This window comes from Typopeltis vanoorti, chromosome 12 (genome assembly GCF_054136105.1).
Source record: "Typopeltis vanoorti isolate ZY-2024b chromosome 12, IOZ_Tvanoo_1.0, whole genome shotgun sequence".
In the NCBI taxonomy this organism is placed as follows: Eukaryota; Metazoa; Arthropoda; class Arachnida; order Uropygi; family Thelyphonidae; genus Typopeltis; species Typopeltis vanoorti.
Genome location: NC_143560.1, coordinates 15,747,831 through 15,767,314, shown reverse-complemented (window position 1 = coordinate 15,767,314; position 19,484 = coordinate 15,747,831). Strand labels below are relative to the sequence as shown.

Here is a 19,484-nt window from a genome sequence, read left to right as displayed (position 1 = left end):
GCCAATTCATTAAGTATAGCCAACTAATCAAATGCATCTGTGCAAGATCCAATATTTGACCATGCTGCCTTTATCTAAAGTTCAAGAACTCAGGCCAAACTAAGGGCAAAAAAAAGTATTATTATTTAACATTTAATTTTCCTTAGGCCTTCAGAAGATTTGGATCAGTTATACAACTTAGTTGATAATAAACCATAGGGAGAATCAGGTTTATTGTCATGGGTGGCATGCTAGTTAATTGCTGCAGGACACAACATTTATATGCACTGTTGTTTTCATCCAAAGTAAACACAAGGGTTTAAGGGGGGGGGTTCATTAACTAGCATTTATCATAAGTACTTACTCTAACTGCAATTTACCTTCTCATATATATTTATTTTCACTGTACAGCATTCATTCAATTAAAATATTAAACACAGTGTTGCTATATATCAAATTGAAACCAAAACTAATATACAATAACTGGCTGAAATATCGGCTGACAAAATAAACAATATTTAAAGTAAAAATTTTTTTTAATGTTACAGGCAAAAATGTATGCTCCTTTGTATCTTTCATACATAAAACATTTATCTTAAAAAAACTAAACATAGATGCAAATTTCTTTCTAAATTTTATACACAATTTTTTACATAGATAACATAGCTTTGTGAAAAACGTTTGTATAATTCAAATTCATTTCATTCAAAGTTCATGATTTGCTCTCTTCAGATCTAATTAAATAAGTTTCACTATAACTATTCCATTTATAATTTTAAAATGTAAATATTGTTCCTTCACTTTGACACAGACATTTTCCCAACACAGCAATATGGCCATATTTGACAGTGGTATGTTTGATTTTATGACACTGATCAATTCCATATATGTTTTCTAGCCAATTTCATTCAAATACTGAGCCATCATCTATGCAAGGTGCAATAAAATAATATTGTGATAGTAAAGGTGTACTATGTAACCTTTTCTTATGATATCGTGTAATTGTTGAAGGCTGCTCTGAATACTTTTCTGAAAAGGCACTGTTTTTTTTTTAAAGCAAAGTACACATCTTTGCACACATTATAGTTTGGATCAGAGTTGCTGCTTTTAAGACGGGGAAAAAAAATCACAAAAATATAACAAAAGTTGACAAATATAAGAAACAAATGATAAATACCTGAGAAATAAGAAGAGAAAGACAATGACTAAATAATGATATAAGCTGCTTCCACAGACAAAGAGGAAAAAGTATGGAATTAATTCTAGGAATCAAAGCAAGTTGATGAAAATTGAAATTTATATGAATATTCATGTTAAGCGAGTATTCATATCTACTGATGATTATGATGGGATTCTTATGAATGCAAATGGTGATCTTTCACAATGAAAATACCTACCAATGGGATTCACAATATGTACTCCCCAAAAATAATAGAACTGCATTTCTCTCTCTTAGAAAGTCACTGAGCTTTCTCAATGACTTTCAAGGACAACATGTTTTTTTAAGTGGATTGGCTACTTATTCCACTGAAGGAACAGGGGTCCTGTAAATCACTATGACTATGCAGTCATTTACACAATCATTGACAGGGTCTTTGTGAATAACAACGTCCAAGTTATAAAGAGTATATGCCATCTATAGATAGTCAAAGAAGCATGACAGTGTTACTAATGTGGTCCCTCTAACAAACATCCCAATTTGACCATCTGATTAGCAGCATTTTCATTACCCATCTGTGGTATGAGTTGGGTCTACCTGCAATTGAACAGTATTGCATTCTTCAGGAGGAATATATCAAACATTACTGAATGCATATTACATTATTTGCAATGTGCACTTATTATTCTATTAGGAAGTTCTTCAGTGGTTTCATTATTTTGTCTACCAGTTATGCAACATACATTTATATTGAATGATCCTTTTCTTTTTTTAAATTCATACAACAGAGATAGAGTGATTCCAAATGATGGACAGAAATGCTTAGTAGCTTTGCTACTAAGCATATTTCAGAATTATACTGATTATGCATGCTTTCAATTTAAGAAATTTACAACACTTTTAAAACAGGATTAAAAATCATGACACGTAGTCCTGACAGTGATCAGATTTAAATCCCACACAATTTTTTTCTTCTGCAGAACAAGCTGGAAGAAAACATATATGAAAGCAATCTCACAATGAAAAACTAAAAACAAATATTACATTAGCACTGGTTTTAATCATTATGGCATTCCTAGGATTGTACAGCTCATGCATTATCCAGTTAGCCTGCATATCTCAGGTCTGTCCTACTGTATACTGAGGTGGATCAGTATGTTCCATCTGTGCTTGTAGTTGTGTTAATCCCTATCAAGTGACAAGAAGAGTGCAACACATGCATGTGCAAAATATAACTTTAGAGAGTCCAACAAATGGCAAACTAAAGAGCATAAGAAATACATAAAAAAAAAAAAAAAAAAAAAAAAGAAATCAACATATGTAACTATAGCATAAGGTGATATGGCATACACTGTAACTTCCCATTTTCACCATGACAAAAAATGTGTTCAATGAATGACTGGTCTGTATCACAAAGCATGCATGCATGCATGCACATTCAACTTGTTGAAACTCTTTCTTTCTTTAAAACAGCCTTTTCTACACTTCAATATGAAATTTAGAAACGTTTTGAAAAAAAAATTACACATATTTTAGAGATAAAAATATTGTAATAAATACAAAATCCAAAATGATGAGAAAAAGAGAATGCAGGTAAAATAAAATCGACTTTGCTGCTTGGCAACCTTTGCAAGATTTCTTAACAAAAGCAGTGATCTACGTGTATATGAACACAACTGATACAAAAGGCATCGCAATTAACTTAACAGTCATCATTATAGTTTATGTTTGTGTGTGCACGCACATGCACACAAAGTGGGTAGTGAAGTGGTTAAAGAGTGCAGCTGGTTTGGAAGCTAAATTTTTCAATGATAGACTTTCCCAGAAGGTCTTGAAATTTCCTATTAATACTTTTTTTTTTTTGTTCCAATAACTTATTTTTCAAACAGAACAGGTCTTCTTATATCAAACTGTTAAACAGGTAATAGAGAAGAATGCAAATAATGACCACAAGAGATCAGCTCACATTGACCATTACAGAAGACTTACTATTGATGACAATCATGTCGCTTATTCAAAGGGTTAAAAGAATGTTTATGCAAGCCACTGATAAGGTTGACTAAGACCTCAAAAGAAGCAAAACATTGTTAATATTTAACTTATGAAATATTTTTAATAATTTTCATACATATCCTTGAACATCTCTTGATAAATCTGATTCACTATAGTCATTCAAGACAGTGCAACATTCTCATTTAAGAAGATATATATGTATATCTATAAAAAGACTCCGGTCACCATGAAACACTACTATTTTATGATGACTGGTGTAAACATTAAAGAATTTCCCATTGACAGCACAAATTCGAAGGACAAAAATGAATCAAGTGAAGGAGCCATAATAATAAGTTGATACATGGTAGAAAAGAAAATAGAAAAGATGTAGCAGATAAATCTGTTTTTCCATTTCCCTAATATAGCTACTATAAATAGTTATGTATGGTAAAAGCAGAGGTTAAAAAGTATGTATGGTAATGTTTTGAGAATGAAGTGGTTGAAATATTCATATCAATGCCAATTATAATATAAAAAAATAGAACTACTCCATTTCTACATATTCACATTATTCAACATTTAAATTTATGTTGACATTCTATTTGTTCTATTAAAAAAAAAAAGAGTTGTTTTCTTTTGTATCATTTTGCAAAAAAAATCATGAATTGACTACATAAGAGAATAATGTATAATATATACATTTTTGTAAAAACTATTTCAATAGATAACACATTTTACTCTTATTCAAACTAGGTACTAGTTTCACACTATGATATTTATTTACAGTGCATGTCTTCACAATTCAATTATGGCTGCACTAGATTACAAAATGGTGTATGCATGTAACTGAAAAATGAGAGTGATATCACATTAAATTTAAAATGCTCAAAAATTTACAGTGTTAAGAGAGTGGACAAAAGACACTCACATTCGATTTAAAATGCATATATGATAATCTCCTCGAAAAAAACATAAAAACAGTGTGCTATCTGAAAAATGAATGTTGATGATAGTTTCAGGAATGGCAAATGTTAGCAGTCCCGCTTTTTTGGTGATTTGTTCTATAAAATACTTTCTCTTTCTTGTATGTCAAAGATTTTCTTCTACAGTAGGCAACCAAAAAGCCTATAGATATAACACAAAAATAGGATAATTATTAAACAGTGCCACATGAATTTTTCTTTCCAAATATAAAATAAACTATCAAAACTGAGAAATTTTTAAAAAGAGCATGAATATGCATTCACATATAGATGCAATCCTTCCTTTCATTAAAAACATGTTACTCTCTTTTTGTAAAATTCTGCCAATTAATTGTTCAACAGATAGGAGTTACATTTCACCCAAACATATTATTTAAATAAACTATGGCAAGATAACATTTAAGATTAAAAGTTAGACCATAGAGCATATGAAGATGTGTATGATGCAGAAATATCAATAATGGATACCTGGCACAAATATCCATAATAATAAAAGAAATGTACATAAAACATGATATAAATTAACTTTTATACTGCATTTTATGGGGATAAGAAAACTGATAATTTAGTTTGTAGCTCATCACTGTCACTGAAAACAATCATTATAATGATCACCAGTGAGTGTGAGTACACTTCAAATCGTTATATTTCATGTTTGAAAATGTCAATTTATATAAATGTGCATATACAACACAAATCCATGTGGATGTAGTTTTTCTATTGGTCATTTGTTGATTAAAATAGGTTTATGGAAATTGTTGCTAATGCATCTTGCTTTTCACTTATCATCAATCTGTGAAACAATCTTGTTTTCTAAATCTATTTTGTATATCCAAAAGAGCAGCTATATTTTGTTTCATCGATTTGGCATTAATTTCATGAAAAGAAAACCAGAAAAATGTTTGTCAAATATTATTTAAAAATTTTTAGCACATTAATCAACCCTATCATCCTTTTGCATATTCCTTAAGTGTTTTATTTGCTTTTTCTTAATGTGAAATTATCAGTTGTAATTGTGGAAATTACAGTTGTCCAAAGACCTATAAGTAGTTCATGATTTGCATCACTTAGCATGAAAACACCAACCTGTTTCATAGTAAGCCAAAACTGTGCTCTCTCTCTCTCTCTACACACACACAGCAGATTTTACTTTTGTTAATTTAGTATCTTGAACACAGTTTCTGGCTTACCCTTGGCTTGTTCATGTGGTAGAGGTGTCAATATACATCCAATAATGGAAATGACATGAAACAGATTTAAAAAAAAAAAAATAATAATTCACAGAACATCGTCTCTGTCATTAAAAAGTACTTAACGTTCGAATATAAGTTCCAAAATATTTTAGTGATGAAGTTACTATTCAAAAGAATAGTGAGAAAAGAAAAAGCATTAGCAATAAAATCAAACAAAGATATACTAATGACAAAAGCCAACAGAGAAAATGCCACTTAGCAGTGATTCTATGGGTGTGGCTGGCCAGAAGTTCTGATGGATTTCCTCCTCCAATTATCTAGTTTGGAAACTTAGGTAATTCACTCCAAAATCCAGGTATTTACGTCGTGCCAAAAGAACATTCTTTTTTTTTACCCATAAATTTTTTTTATCCATTATAAATGTTGGAAATCAATAACACATTAGCAGGAATTCTAACAGTTAGATAATCCAGAAATACATGACAAAAAAAAAATTCTATAATTTAAATAAATCACATTTTTATGAAGAGGTTACATCAGAAATAGATCATCAATAATATGATCTATTTCTTAAAAGTTTAGCATATCTGCTAAAATCAACAATCCCTTAAAAGAACCATGCTGCTCAAGAAATTATTCCCATCATAATTAATTTTCCGATTACTTTTTCAATAACACTTAAGAATAACTGAACATTAATTTTGCATTTTATACAATGAACTTCCCTTACAACCAGGGATAATCCTTGCAAACTCCCATTTAGAAAGAAAGTCCTAAAGTCAGTGATTCATCAAAAATAACAAGTGGTTTAATGCTGTTCAGTTGGACGACTGATAGCATCTCTAACTCACAGAGCCATGGGCTTGAATCTCACTGTGGCTTTGATATTTGAATGAACAAAACAATTCAAACATCTGTGCCAGTCACTGGATTGGAAAAGCATCATGATTTTTGCTAGTACAGGGCTTACGGATTATCTAATCCTTAGACTACCCACAATATTAATGTGAATGCAGGTTTACAACTTTTATAAGTGGTATTCACATAAAAAAGATTAATATTAGGTAATCCCAAAAGTAATGTCATTTTTTATACTGTACTTGTTCAAACATGTCTCAGCTTGTCGCTTGTCTAAATATGAATTTTTAAAGCTTTATAAGTACTGCTAAGCTGAAGCGGCATCATTCTAAGGAATTCCACATTGCAGGAACATCATACATAAGTTATTTTTTAAATAACTCTTTATTACTATGGAGTGTATAGTGTATAATATATATTACTATGTGCATAATGTACACTGAAGAGTACATTATGCACATCATGCTATTTTTTGCTGGCCAGTTAGTGTATCCCCTCTCTAGCCAAAAGGCTGCGGATTCAAATCCTGCTGTGGGCATGGATGTTTGTGATTTGTCTGTGAAAATCTAGTCATGGTTGTGGGTGGTAGATGGCATTGGTGATGATGATGATAGCTGCGGTTGGTGGGGACAGAGAGATGTAGAGTAGGTGCCCTCCCTCGATGAGTCTTTGGACTCCCTGGAGGTGTCATATAATAATAATAAGTTCAAAAAAAAGGCAATAATGCTGGTAACACTGTAAACAATATGCAAGAAGTGTATGGTGATAATGTTTTAAATGTGCAAAAATGCCAGCAATGGTTCCAAAAATTTCAGCAATGGAACTTTAGCTGGAAGACTCCTCTCACTCTGGGCACCCTGTCTCCCACGATAATGACACGCTGGAAGTCACTAAATACCAATGCAACTGTTGAAGATTTAGTGCAAAACTGTTGAAGATTTAGCAAAAGATCTTAATACATCGTCATCCATCAGAATTTGCAATAGTGCCTAAGCTCAGCAAGCGAGTTCCTCATGAACTGACGAACAACATTTGAAGAGAGAGAGCATCAACATCTGCACTGCTCTTCATTCTCGAGAGATTCAATCTCCGTTTAAGTAGTGCAGTCACTGGTAATGAAAAGTGGATACTTTACAAGAATGTTAAGCACTGAAGACAGTGGGTCCATTTAAGAGAACAGGCTAAACCTCAGCAAAAACAAGATCTTCACCCTCAGAAGGTTTTGATAAACATTTCCTTCTGAAGAGAGAGAGAGCATGGGGTGCTTAAGGGTCAAAGCTGTATAACTGAGAGGAGACCTCCACATAGCCTTTAAAGGAATGCGGAGAACCGACCACGGCTTCTGACCTAATGTCCAATCCTCACCTTCTCGTGGTGCACCCTGTTGGGTATCTACTTTGATACTGAACGAACGAGGATAGGCTGGCAATTTGGGATTTAGCCGACAAAATTGTATTCTTATTGGTTAAACCAAAATAAAAAATGATGGTACAACATGACAAAATTTCATGCCGGCTGGGGCGTCACCCGATTAAACAAGGCCCCCATTGTTTTCGCCAGGGAACCAGGGCGAACAGCAAAAAGTCAGCAACTGGAACAAATCTGAAAACAAACCCCAACTCAACATCACCAGAGTTAAAGATCGGTACTATCAACGTAAGAAGCCTGAATAGCAAAGAAATGGAGCTAGCTGAAGAATTAGATAAGTACCAGATCGACATAATAGGGGTGACTGAAACAAAAAAGACAAAAACTGGTGAGATCTTTCTGAGCAATAAATACAAAATGTTATATTCAGGCAATGACAATCAAGGAAAAGAAGAAGTAGCCATAGTATTCAACACAAAATACGAGGCTAATCTTCTTGAATGGCAGTCAGACTCAAGTAGAGTAATGTCAGCAAATATGAGAATGGGGAACTGGACAATGAGACTTATTTGTGCTTATGATCCCACAGAAGGTTCTACTAATGTAGAACCTTCTGTGGGATCAATTCCTCCTGTGGGATCAATTCCTCTGTGGGATCAATTTTCCTGTGGGAAAATTCCTCCACTACATTTAGGTTCTACTAATGTAGAACCTAAATGTAGTGGAGGAATTTTTTGTGGCTTTAGAAAAAGCAACTGACACAATGAAAAAGGAAAAGTTGGTCGTTGTTGGGGATCTAAATATCAGAGTAGGAAATGTTTGTGAGACATACAAAAATATTTTGGGAAAATTTGGAGAAAAGAGCAAAGCTAATAATAATGGCAAATATCTGTTGGATTTCTGCTCAGGACATGGACTGGTTATTACTAACACCATGTGCCAACATAAAAATGTGCACAAATTCACATGGAGAGAAGAGGCTAGGAATAAGAAAAGTCTCATTGACTATGTTATTGTTGATAGTGATGTCTTCTCCCTGGTGCAGGACACCAGAGTGTACAGAGGATTTGAAATTGGAAGTGATCACTATTTAGTCTTGAGCAGGATAAAATTGAATTTCATATTGAAAAGAATAACATGTAAGAAAGTTTTAAAGCGAATAAAAGTTGAGCAGCTCTCAGATGTGAACTGTAGACTAAAATACAGAAAGATTATTGAAAAGAAAATGAAAGAGTTTGAGAACAGGAATCAAACCTTGGAGATTCAGTGGCAAACTCTGAAGAAAACATTGATTAATTCTGCCAGAGAGGCATGTGGTGAGGTTGTGTGCAAGGATAAAAAAATCAGAACTCCCTGGTGGACACAGGAAATTAAAGAGGCAGTGAAGGAAAAGAAGAAAGCATATCAAAAGTTCCTGGCAAATAAGTCAGCTTTTATTCTTACAGAATACAGAGACAAATGTAAGAAAGCTAAACAGTGTGTAAAACTAGCTAAACAAAAGTCATGGGAGGACTTTGGCAAGAATATAGAAAATAAATATCAAGAAGGTGGCAAAATATTCTGGAGGTTGTTGAAGAAGCTTAGGAATGGAGGAAAGAGTGCTGTAAAAGGAGTTAGAGATGATAAAGGTGACATGAAAACAGGAGAAAAAGATATCCTTGAAGTATGGAGTAATTACTTTGAAAAACTGCTAAATGAAACAAGCAGTGATGACAGCACAGTGATAAAAAACACTGACCAGGCATGCAGTCAGGAATACATATCCATACTTGAAGTAGAAAAAGCCATCAAAGGCTTGAAATGTGGAAAGGCAGCAGGAGTAGATGATATTCGACCAGAAATGCTGAAGTATGGTGGTATAAAAGTCTTACAGTGGCTGCACTGCATAGTTCAGAAAGCCTGGACAGAGGGACGAATTCCCGATGATTGGAGTAGAGCTCTCATAGTACCCATATATAAAAAGGGAAATAAAACAATGTGAGAATTACAGAGGTATTTCCCTACTGAGTGTTCCTTGCAAGATCTATGCCAGTATACTTGAGAAACGGTTGAGAAGAATTGTGGAAGAAAAGCTTGGTGAAGAACAAGCTGGATTCAGGCCAAATAGAGGCTGTCAGGATCAGATCTTCACTTTACGACAAATAGTCGAGAAAGCATGGGAATATAACAAAGATCTCTATTTAAGTTTTGTCGATTTGGAAAAGGCATATGACAAGGTGCCAAGAGAGAAGCTATTCAATACGCTGCAGTTATATGCTGTCAATGGGGCATTATATCAAGCAATACTTAGTCTTTATTTGAGTTGTAAGTCAGCAGTTAGAATTGAAGGAAGTACAGGAAGATGGTTTAATGTTAAATCTGGTGTGAGACAAGGATGTACATTATCCCCTCTGTTATTCATTATCTATATGGATCACATTACGAAGGAAAGTGGTATTAAACATGATATCAGAATTGGAGATGTTAATGTCAGCTCTTTGCTTTATGCGGATGATATTATACTTCTAAATAAATCCGCTACAAGTCTGCAAGATTCTCTGACTAAATTGAATAGCTGTTGTAATAGATATGGTATGAAGGTCAGCAATAAAAAGACAAAGACAATGAAAATAGGCAGAATCATTGAAAATGTCAACTGTGTTGTGAATGGAGAACCTGTGGAACAAGTAAAACATTTCAGCTACTTAGGCACAATTTTTACTGAAGATGGTAAATTAAATATAGAAATAGACAACAGAATCAGCAAAGCTGGTATGGTGGGAAATTCATATGGAATAAGAGAGAAATTATTCGGAACACTAAATTAGATGTATACAAGACAGTGTTTCAACCAGTTTTAACTTATGGATCAGAGAGCTGGGTCAGAAGTAAAACACTTGACCAAAGACTAGAGACCGCAGATATGAGAGTCCTGAGAAAGATTAGAGGCGTGAACAGATGGCATCAATGGCAACATCATATTAAAAATGAGGATATTAGGAAAGAACTTGACATTGTCAGCATCCAGGAATGCATTAGCAGAGCTAATCTCAGGTGGTATGGTCACTTAAATAGAATGGGAGAGGAAAGATTAGCAAAACAAGTGTTCTCTGCCAGGTTGGCAGGAAAACGACCCAGAGGAAGACCAAGATATAGGTGGATTGATACGATACAAAGTGCCTTAGACGATAGAAATATAAGATCTGATAATGTTGGAGTCTTGACAAGTAACAGACTGATTTGGAGGAAAATTGTAGATAGGAAGTTAGTAATGATGTAATTTTTTCATGTAGTACTGTCATATCCTGTACACCCCTTGAGGGTACATAGCAGGAATTTGATGATGATGATGATGAGAGAGAGCATCAACATCTGCACTGCTCTTCATTCTCGAGAGATTCAATCTCCGTTTGAGTAGTGCAGTCACTGGTAACGAAAAGTGGCTACTTTACAAGAATGTTAAGCATTGAAGGCAGTGGGTCCATTCAAGAGAACAGGCTAAACCTCAGCCAAAACAAGATCTTCACCCTCAGAAGGTTTTGTTAAACATTTCGTGGGATATGGCTGATATTATACACTTTGAACTCTTGCAACAAAACCAAACAATCACAGCTGAAGTACACTGTGAAACTTGATCGACTGAATGAAAAATTGAAAGGAAAGAGGTGTTCTCTGGTCAAATGAAAGGGTGCTGTTTTTCACCATGGTAATGCATGCCCTTATAGTGCGAGAATCACCTGTACCAAGATGAGGATCTCAGCTGGGAAAAAGCTTCCACATCCTCTGTATTTCCTTGATTTTGTACCTTCAGATTACCAATTATTTCAAAGTTTGCAACATTTCATTAATGAAAAACAATACGATACATCAGAGGCACTGAAATTGAGCGTATGCACCTTCATTGCCTCCAAACCTGCTGAATTCTATGGAAATGGCATTATGAAGCTTTCACAACATTGGAAGAGCATTATTGATTAAAATAGAGAATATATATACTTGATTAAATTAGCAAGTGATTTATCTTTTATATCTTTTCAACACTTAATGCTGAAAATTACATTACTTTTGGAATGACTTGATAATAAAATAATAGCAACATACACTGGAGCAATATATCCAATTTCCCCTTCTAACTTTATCAGTTACAGAAGTTTTATTATGCTTCTCATTCTGTATTTCTTTTTTTTTTCTCCTGACGTTTGTTATTTATTTTATTATTATTTTTTGTAAACTACTTCTGTTTAACACTTGTCAAGTAATTACATCTGCTATGAGTCTTTTAAGGTTATTCCTGCAGGGCTCATTATCTTGATATCAGTTCAAAATGACTTTCTTTTTATGTATCCATAAAACTTTTAGAAATGGCTATTAAAAATTGAAAGTGTATGTACTATATAAACTACTTACATAACAATAGTTTCTAAATCATTTCATTAAATTACCACCACAGTTATGCAGCATACCAACTGGATCTATCAAGCACCATCATCCTTTGGTTATGATTAAGAATTCCATGTGTTCTGCTCTGACTGGAACACAAATGTTATTCCAATCCATCTTATAGTCAAGTCATCTATAGCCACATGAAAAGTAAGATGGTTCTGTTTAATGATATATATATCATTTTATATATATATATATATATATATATATATTGGCTATGTGTTCTTGAATGCCTGTAATTATTATTGTTGTTGTTATTATTACATGACACCTCCAAGGAGTCCAAAAACTCACTGAGGGAGGAAACCCACTCTACAACTTTTCATCTCTACCACTCAGCCCACCAACTACAGCAAAACGCATCATCTACACTAATGCCATCTACTGCCCGTTACCACCTAAAAATTTCACAGACAATGAATTCTTACTGTATAATTCTTTATACAGTAAGAATTATACAGTAATTCTTTATATTTAGTAGTTCTACAAATGATGACATATAAAACTGTCAGCATTTTTAGACCCCACTAAATATAAAGAATGATCAACTCATGGGTCAAATGATTTAACCCATACATTTTTTTTTAAATTGCACTTTATACTACTCAGTTTCTTCGGACAATGGAATAATTTCTCCTCAAAAATTAAGGCCTTTATTAAGCCAATTTTCAGAAATATCTGCAATATGCAGTTTCCAGTTACTAATCTGAACAACAAAAGCTTACTTTTTAAATTCATTTATTAGTGTCTAAGAATGGACACTAATGGATGTAATTTTCTTCCAATAAATACCACTTGTTATATCCTTCAAAATCATCCTTTGATGTCATGATTTCCTTGCTATTTGTTTGAACATCCTAGTCTGCCTCAGATATACACTGTTATGTTTCTCTCATTCAGTTTAAGTGACTATCCTTTGACTTCTTTTCAGCATTCTTAAATAATAATAAATAAATAAAATTTAAAAAATGCTATAGTTATTATAGTTTTACCCATCCCAGTAGATCCTTCAAGTATTGCAATGTATACCTTGCCATTAAGCTATTTCCAATGAATCAATCCTATAAAGCAAGGAATTTGCAATTATGTAATATATAAAAATACTTTTGCTTCTTTTGAGATCTAAATGAGTGCCAAGAAATTCCTTTAAATAATATTTCTTCACCTAGCACTCCCTCCTGAAAATAGCATATTCAGATCCTGTCTCTTCACCACTACAGACAAGCATATCTGAGTGGCATGCTTATGGTCAATGGATTCTTACTTCCTGTAAGATGCAATTTCCATAAATTATAATGTTACTACTTACAGAAGTACTTGGGATATTATTCTATTTATTGGAATCCTCTTCATCAAGATATGTTGCTTACCTGTTTGCTGCCTAAAAATCATACATCTAAAAAATTATTAGAATTAACTTCTAGTAACAAGATTTTAATCTCCTTCTCCTGAGTAATTTTCCTCCAATAAATATCACTTGCTATATCTGCTAATTTACACTCCAGTTCAATTTGAGAAGCTTTTTTCCTCCATGGATTTCTCTCCATTAATGTGACTCACATTTGAAGAATCTATCTTTACTAATACAAATGACTGGATTAACTTAAGTTAATCCAGTTATTTGTATTAGTAAACTAATAATAGGCTAAGAGTTGGGCAATTCAGAAACAATTCTTTAGATTAGATTTAATGTGAAATTTTTTAGAGTTGCTTCCAGTTCTAATAAGCAGGATGATAAACTCACACTGAACAATGAAATTCATCTACCATCTAACAACATTCATAAAAATCCATGTCCATGTGGGATTCAACCCTAAAGCCTGTCAAGTTGGAGAGTAGATATGCTAACCACTCAGTCAACCAGGTCAAGTTTGGCTGGGTGGTCAGAAAAACCTTCCTACATTATTTTCTTTGGCTTCCTACTCATTTATAATGTAATAATTCCATCTTCTTTTCTCATTAGGCTCAACAGCCTATCATACCCAAGTATTCACATCTTAGAGATCTGATTACTGCTTATGAGTTAGGTGGCTAATCCTATTTGCATTGCCTGCTATGTCTAAACCGTGTGAATTCCTCTGGCTGGTTTTTGCTTATTTCATAGGATGAAAAACCTGTATTTCTGGAAAAGAAAATCCCACCACCTCCATATGATATTAGCTAACTCACCTTCACTTGAAAAGAAAAGAAAGCCCTGATAAAGGTTCTTGGAGGCCTAGATGGGATCTGAACCCAGGTCTTTCCAATTAAAGAGCATCATAATGTAATAATTTAAATAATAAAATTCTAATCCAAATTTTAAAGTAAATTTCAATCTAATTTCAATATTAATTGGGTATAGACTTGTTATTTAATCCTCCCTATGATGCTTACTTAGGTGGAGTTTTCTTTCTTTTCAATGTTCAGTGGGTGGGTGAGTGCCCAAGTTATTTGTTAATATAGTAAACAGATTACAATTAAAATAAAAAATAAAAACTAGTTTGAAAACTATGCATACCATATTTGTACAGGCAGAGGCAAGCATCATATATTTGGGATTAAACTGTACACACTGAACTGGCCCTGTATGATCACAGTTAAGCACGGCAGTTTTAACTCCTGTTTCAGCGCTCCACACATGTATTCTACCATCTGTTGAGCCTAAAAATAGTAATATTCAGTTTAGATATTGATACGCTTAATTGCATGTAATACTGTTGATGATAAAAAAAAAGTTTTACATTTTTTTGTTTATATATCTAGTTGTTTTCAGTTTAAAAACTAATCTTTATATTTCAGAATACTTCAGCTGAATTTTAGTTTGTGGTTTTAGACTTTTTAACAGTTGTATATATATATATATATTCAAAAAACTTTAATGACTGTTATCGAGAGATAAAAAGATGACATGGTATATTTAAAAAGATACTACTAGTTAACAAGTTCTGTTAAATAGATCAACATCTTCAGGTATCACAATCAAAGAAATATATACACACACACTACTGTCTTTTTGTACTTGTTCTGTTATTATAATTTTAAGTCTCTGTAATTCTTTATATATTTCTTTGATTGTGATACCTGAAGATGTTGATGTATTCAACGAAACTTGTTAACTAGTAGTATCTTTTTAAATATACCATGTCATCTTTTTATCTCTCGGTAACAGTCATTAAAGTTTTTTTGATAATATTCCGAGTAAAAATGAATTCTGGAAAAAAAAAATAAAAATAAAATATATATAAATGTATACACACACATGTTAATTTTAGAATGTCAAATTCAATAATAGAATTTTGGTAATGGAAAGATGTTGTCATACAGAAAAAGAAGTGTTTGGAACTGTATGAAAAAGAAAAGTATGAGTGAAAAATAGCATATTACAATATATATAAAAGAATGCAAGCATGGATAAGGAGATGAGAAGAGTGCAAAAGAGGATATGAAAAAAGGTCGAAGAACAGAGAGAATGCTTGAGGTGATGCATGAATTATATAACTTATATAAGAATTAATCATGAAATTTAATATACAACCACGACAACTCAAGGCTTGGTTACTTATGATTTCATATCAAATAATAATTAGGGACTGTAAAAGTGCTATAATTCTAACCAAACTAGATCCAAACTTTACTTTGGGTCTGGTTTGGTTGGAATTACAGCTGATTATTATGAAAGTTCAAGTTGTTACATCCTATTCCTCCATAACTTTACAGATCTTCTAAGATGCACAAACCTTGCATTTCTTTGTGACCAATCATAGATGACATCAACTCCCAACTTATGCTTGATCTAAATATCTGGCAAGCCTATTAGGACATCACATAAAATCATCTGACTCTTACATCAAAAATTCATTCCATTTTATCTAGAAGCTATCAAGTACATGTATCATCCTTGAAAGTTTCAACATAGTATCCCTATTTACTAATATTCCCATAGATGATGATGTGTTAAACTTTATTGGAGACCTTTTCCCATCAGACTAACTAATAGGTTTGAACTAATAAGTCACAAACTAATAAGTTTGAACACTGCCTCCAGTCCAATTTTTTTCATTGGAATAATGTGTTTTGCAAACAACAATTTGGACTTGCAATGGGCAGCCCCTTTTTCCTCCATCAGCTGATCACTTTATGAGAACTTTGAGAAGACTCCTAACAGGAATGACTCTGAAATCTGTAGTGTGGTGGAAATATGTTGATATTTTATTTGGAAACATGACCTCCCAAATCTAACAATTTTTTCATTCTCTTAACTCTTACAAACCAATAATCAAATTTACATTAGAGCTTGAAAAAGATGGAAAACTCCCTTTCCTTGAACATTCCTTGGTGTTTCTCTTGAGGTGTATTGTAAGAGTACTCTTACAGGACGTTATCTTCATGCCTCATCTTTTCACTATCCTTCCTAAAAATTAGGCATAATCTACACCCTAAAGAACTGAGCAGTTTCAATTATATAAATTGAGGACAAACTCAAGACTGAACTTCAGACTTTCAAATGTTCTTAATTGCTATTCTAAGAAAACAATTGACAGGGTTTTATTTTTAAATCCTACCTCTCTCAATAATCACAATGTCAAGTACAGAGACTATATTTACTTCCATATAATGACAGCCCACTGATTAAAACTGCATTTCTTTTCAAGAATCACAGCATCAAAGTGAATTTCAAACTGATACAAACAGTTTGCAGCCTCCTTAGGTCTGTTAAGGACAGCACACCCTATTACAAATATCCAGGAGTATATAGAATTCCATTCTCATGTGGTTTTGCCTGCATAAGATCAATTGAAGTAAGAAGGAAGGAACATGTTGTTGAGCATAAAAGAAAAAAGATCTAGCCTGGCCAACCATGCTTCTAATACTAACCATACTGTTGATATGGAACATTACAACCAACAATCATGTGGTTATGCCTATACAGGACAGCCAAGCTATTGGTTTGAAGTGAGAAGGAAGAAACATGTTGCAGATATCAAGCATAAAAGAAAAGAATAGCTTCAACTTCACTAACAACTATCGTCAGTCAACTGCAGGCAGCTAATGCCGTCATGCAATGTTACATTCATTTGTTGATATGAATCTAATTATTTTTATTGTAATGGTTTTTCAGTGTTTGCACAATTTTGTTGTTCCTATTTATATATAATTTTGATCTTTATTAAGCTCTGATGAAGCCACCAGTTTTTTTGTAGGTGCACAAAACTAGCAGATGTAAGTTTCAAATTTTAATGACTAATTATATTTTCTTGTTATTACTTTATATCCTCTTCCATCAACTAAGTCTCATTAATGTCTACAATTTTTTTTTTTTTTTTTGCCAAGTCAAGCTACCAAAGTCAAAAGCTTATAATTTTTGTTCTTGATGCTGTTGGCATTAGTATACACAAATCGTAATATTCCTCTATTTAATGAGTATTCCACTGAGATCTGACACCTGAGAAATTGCACTGGGCATTCTCTGATCTTTCTCAATCTCATGATGAGTGACTCAATGGTGTTTGCACATATTTATCTGCATACTCAGCAAACAAAACTTTATCCAGATACCTAACTTCAAATCCATTCAAGTGTAATCTATTAGTCATATACAAGCCCTTTTTTGTCTATCAAATTTACTCCATACCTCAAAAAAAGTGCACACTATTTCTCCTTCATAACTTATGCATTGACACATTTGCAATCATGTCCCTTCTAAATGCATTCCTTAGCAATACTGACAATAAGATTTTTAATGAAAGCAGACCAAACCTGGTGTAGGATTAAGCCATGATTTTGTTATTGCTTTTTCAGTCTCCAAATTTCTTGATATTCTTTTCCATTCTAAACAGTACTTCTCTCCTGCTCAACTCCTGACACTTTATAAAGCTCAAATCTGCCCAACCTTCAAATACTGTTTCCACATTTGGGGTGGTGCATCTAAAATTCTCCCAGAATGCTTAATTGTATACAGAAGTAGCAATTTGGTTAAATGATCCCTCCCTCACTGCTATCCCTTCAGTCACTTTACCACAGATGTACTGCTGCTGCATTATGTCTCTTCTATAGGCTGCTATAATCCCTCCACTTTCCTGTAATCATATACAAACCACGATCAGGTGTTTGTATATGATTCAACAGACCATGTGGTGTCAACACCCATTTTCAGCTCACCTCCAACATCATCGAACCAATTTCTCATCCTCTGCTTTCATTTCCTACACCTCTCCTCTTTGGAAGTTTTCCCCAATGACTACAACCTTCAGATTTTCGAAAAACACATCAACAAATTCTTCCCTTCCATCTAACCACTTACCGATATACAGCATGGCACTGTCACTTCTGTGGAGCTGATTTATATATATATATATAAAAAATGAAGCGTTCCTGGAACTTAATAAATATGGTTGCTTATTGAGCTGCCATCCTTGTTGAGTTTCAGAATTGCTTAATTGCTGATTCTGATTGATTCCAAAAATAGTATCTGACACTTGTAATGGCTTCTTGTGTAGTTGTAGTTTTCTTCAGTTTAATCCTATATGAAGGGATGACCACCACATGGTCTGCCAGTCATCGGTGCCATACTGATGATGAATGAATGTATTTATGTTCTCCAAATCAGACATTAACAGATCTTCTTGTCTATAGTAAGCAACGCGACAGACACAGAAACTTTACACACTTCTGGCTGTGATAGAGGAAGAGTTGTGATAGACAGCTTCTGATATTGAGATCACATGTTTAAGATAAAAAAATGAGTTCAATAAAACTAAACAAATATAACCCTACAAGTTACGTAAGTTGTTAGACTTACATTGTCAGGAGTATCAGCAAAAGTTGTACAAAAAAGAGACTAGAAACAATTACACATATTAGATGTCATTGTAATTTCACAACTGATGCATATGAATAAGTAACAAGAATAAAAAAATGTTAAATTAATTACTATATATGTGTTAGAGCAATGATAGTTGTTGCTGTCACGTTTTGTCGCATCACACGTGTTGTATCCTAAGTCCATAGCAGTGAGGTTTTTAATGAAAGCAGATCAAACTTTTGGTGTAGGATTAAGCCTTTATTTTTGTGATTGTGTGGGGATCCATAGCATTTGCAAGACTTCCTTGAACTTTCTTGAAAAACAATTGATTAACATGAAGCAGTTTTGTTTGTTGCCAAACTACTTGATGGCCTATTGCATTTGTATAGAACACCAATCCTGATTTATGCTATTTTTTTCTTTCAACACAGCTTATGTGTTCAGACATGCTGATCTCCCATGGCCTACATAGCAAACGCCACAAGAGCAATGAATCTCATAAACAAATTGTTACACCCAACAAAACCTCCACATCATCTCATGAAAAAACCAGGCATTTATGAGATTCATTGATTTTGTGGTGTTTGTTATGTAGGCCAGATGGGAACACGTAGGGGAAGTCGACAAAAGAAGAAAACATAAATCAGGATGGGCATCCCATACAACAGGTAATCAAACAGTTTGACAGCAAACAAAGATGCCTACCTGCTGCAGACAAAGGATTGACAGACGAGATTCTACAGAAC

At 33.4% G+C, this 19,484-nt stretch overlaps 1 protein-coding gene across 1 annotated transcript in view; it reads right to left on the bottom strand.

Annotated features, from left to right (window-relative positions):
• Window positions 1–431: 431 nt before the first annotated feature.
• LOC150100596 (WD repeat-containing protein 82-like) overlaps window positions 432–19,484 on the bottom strand; it is a 131,669-nt gene continuing 112,616 nt past the window's right edge. Inside the window, exons 8-9 of the mRNA XM_090401178.1 lie at window positions 14,455–14,597; window positions 432–4,258 (exon numbers count right to left, since the gene is read on the bottom strand). Coding sequence (XP_090257304.1) covers window positions 4,223–4,258; window positions 14,455–14,597 — 179 coding nt within the window. The 3' untranslated portion in view covers window positions 432–4,222. The remainder of the gene's footprint in view (window positions 4,259–14,454; window positions 14,598–19,484) is intronic.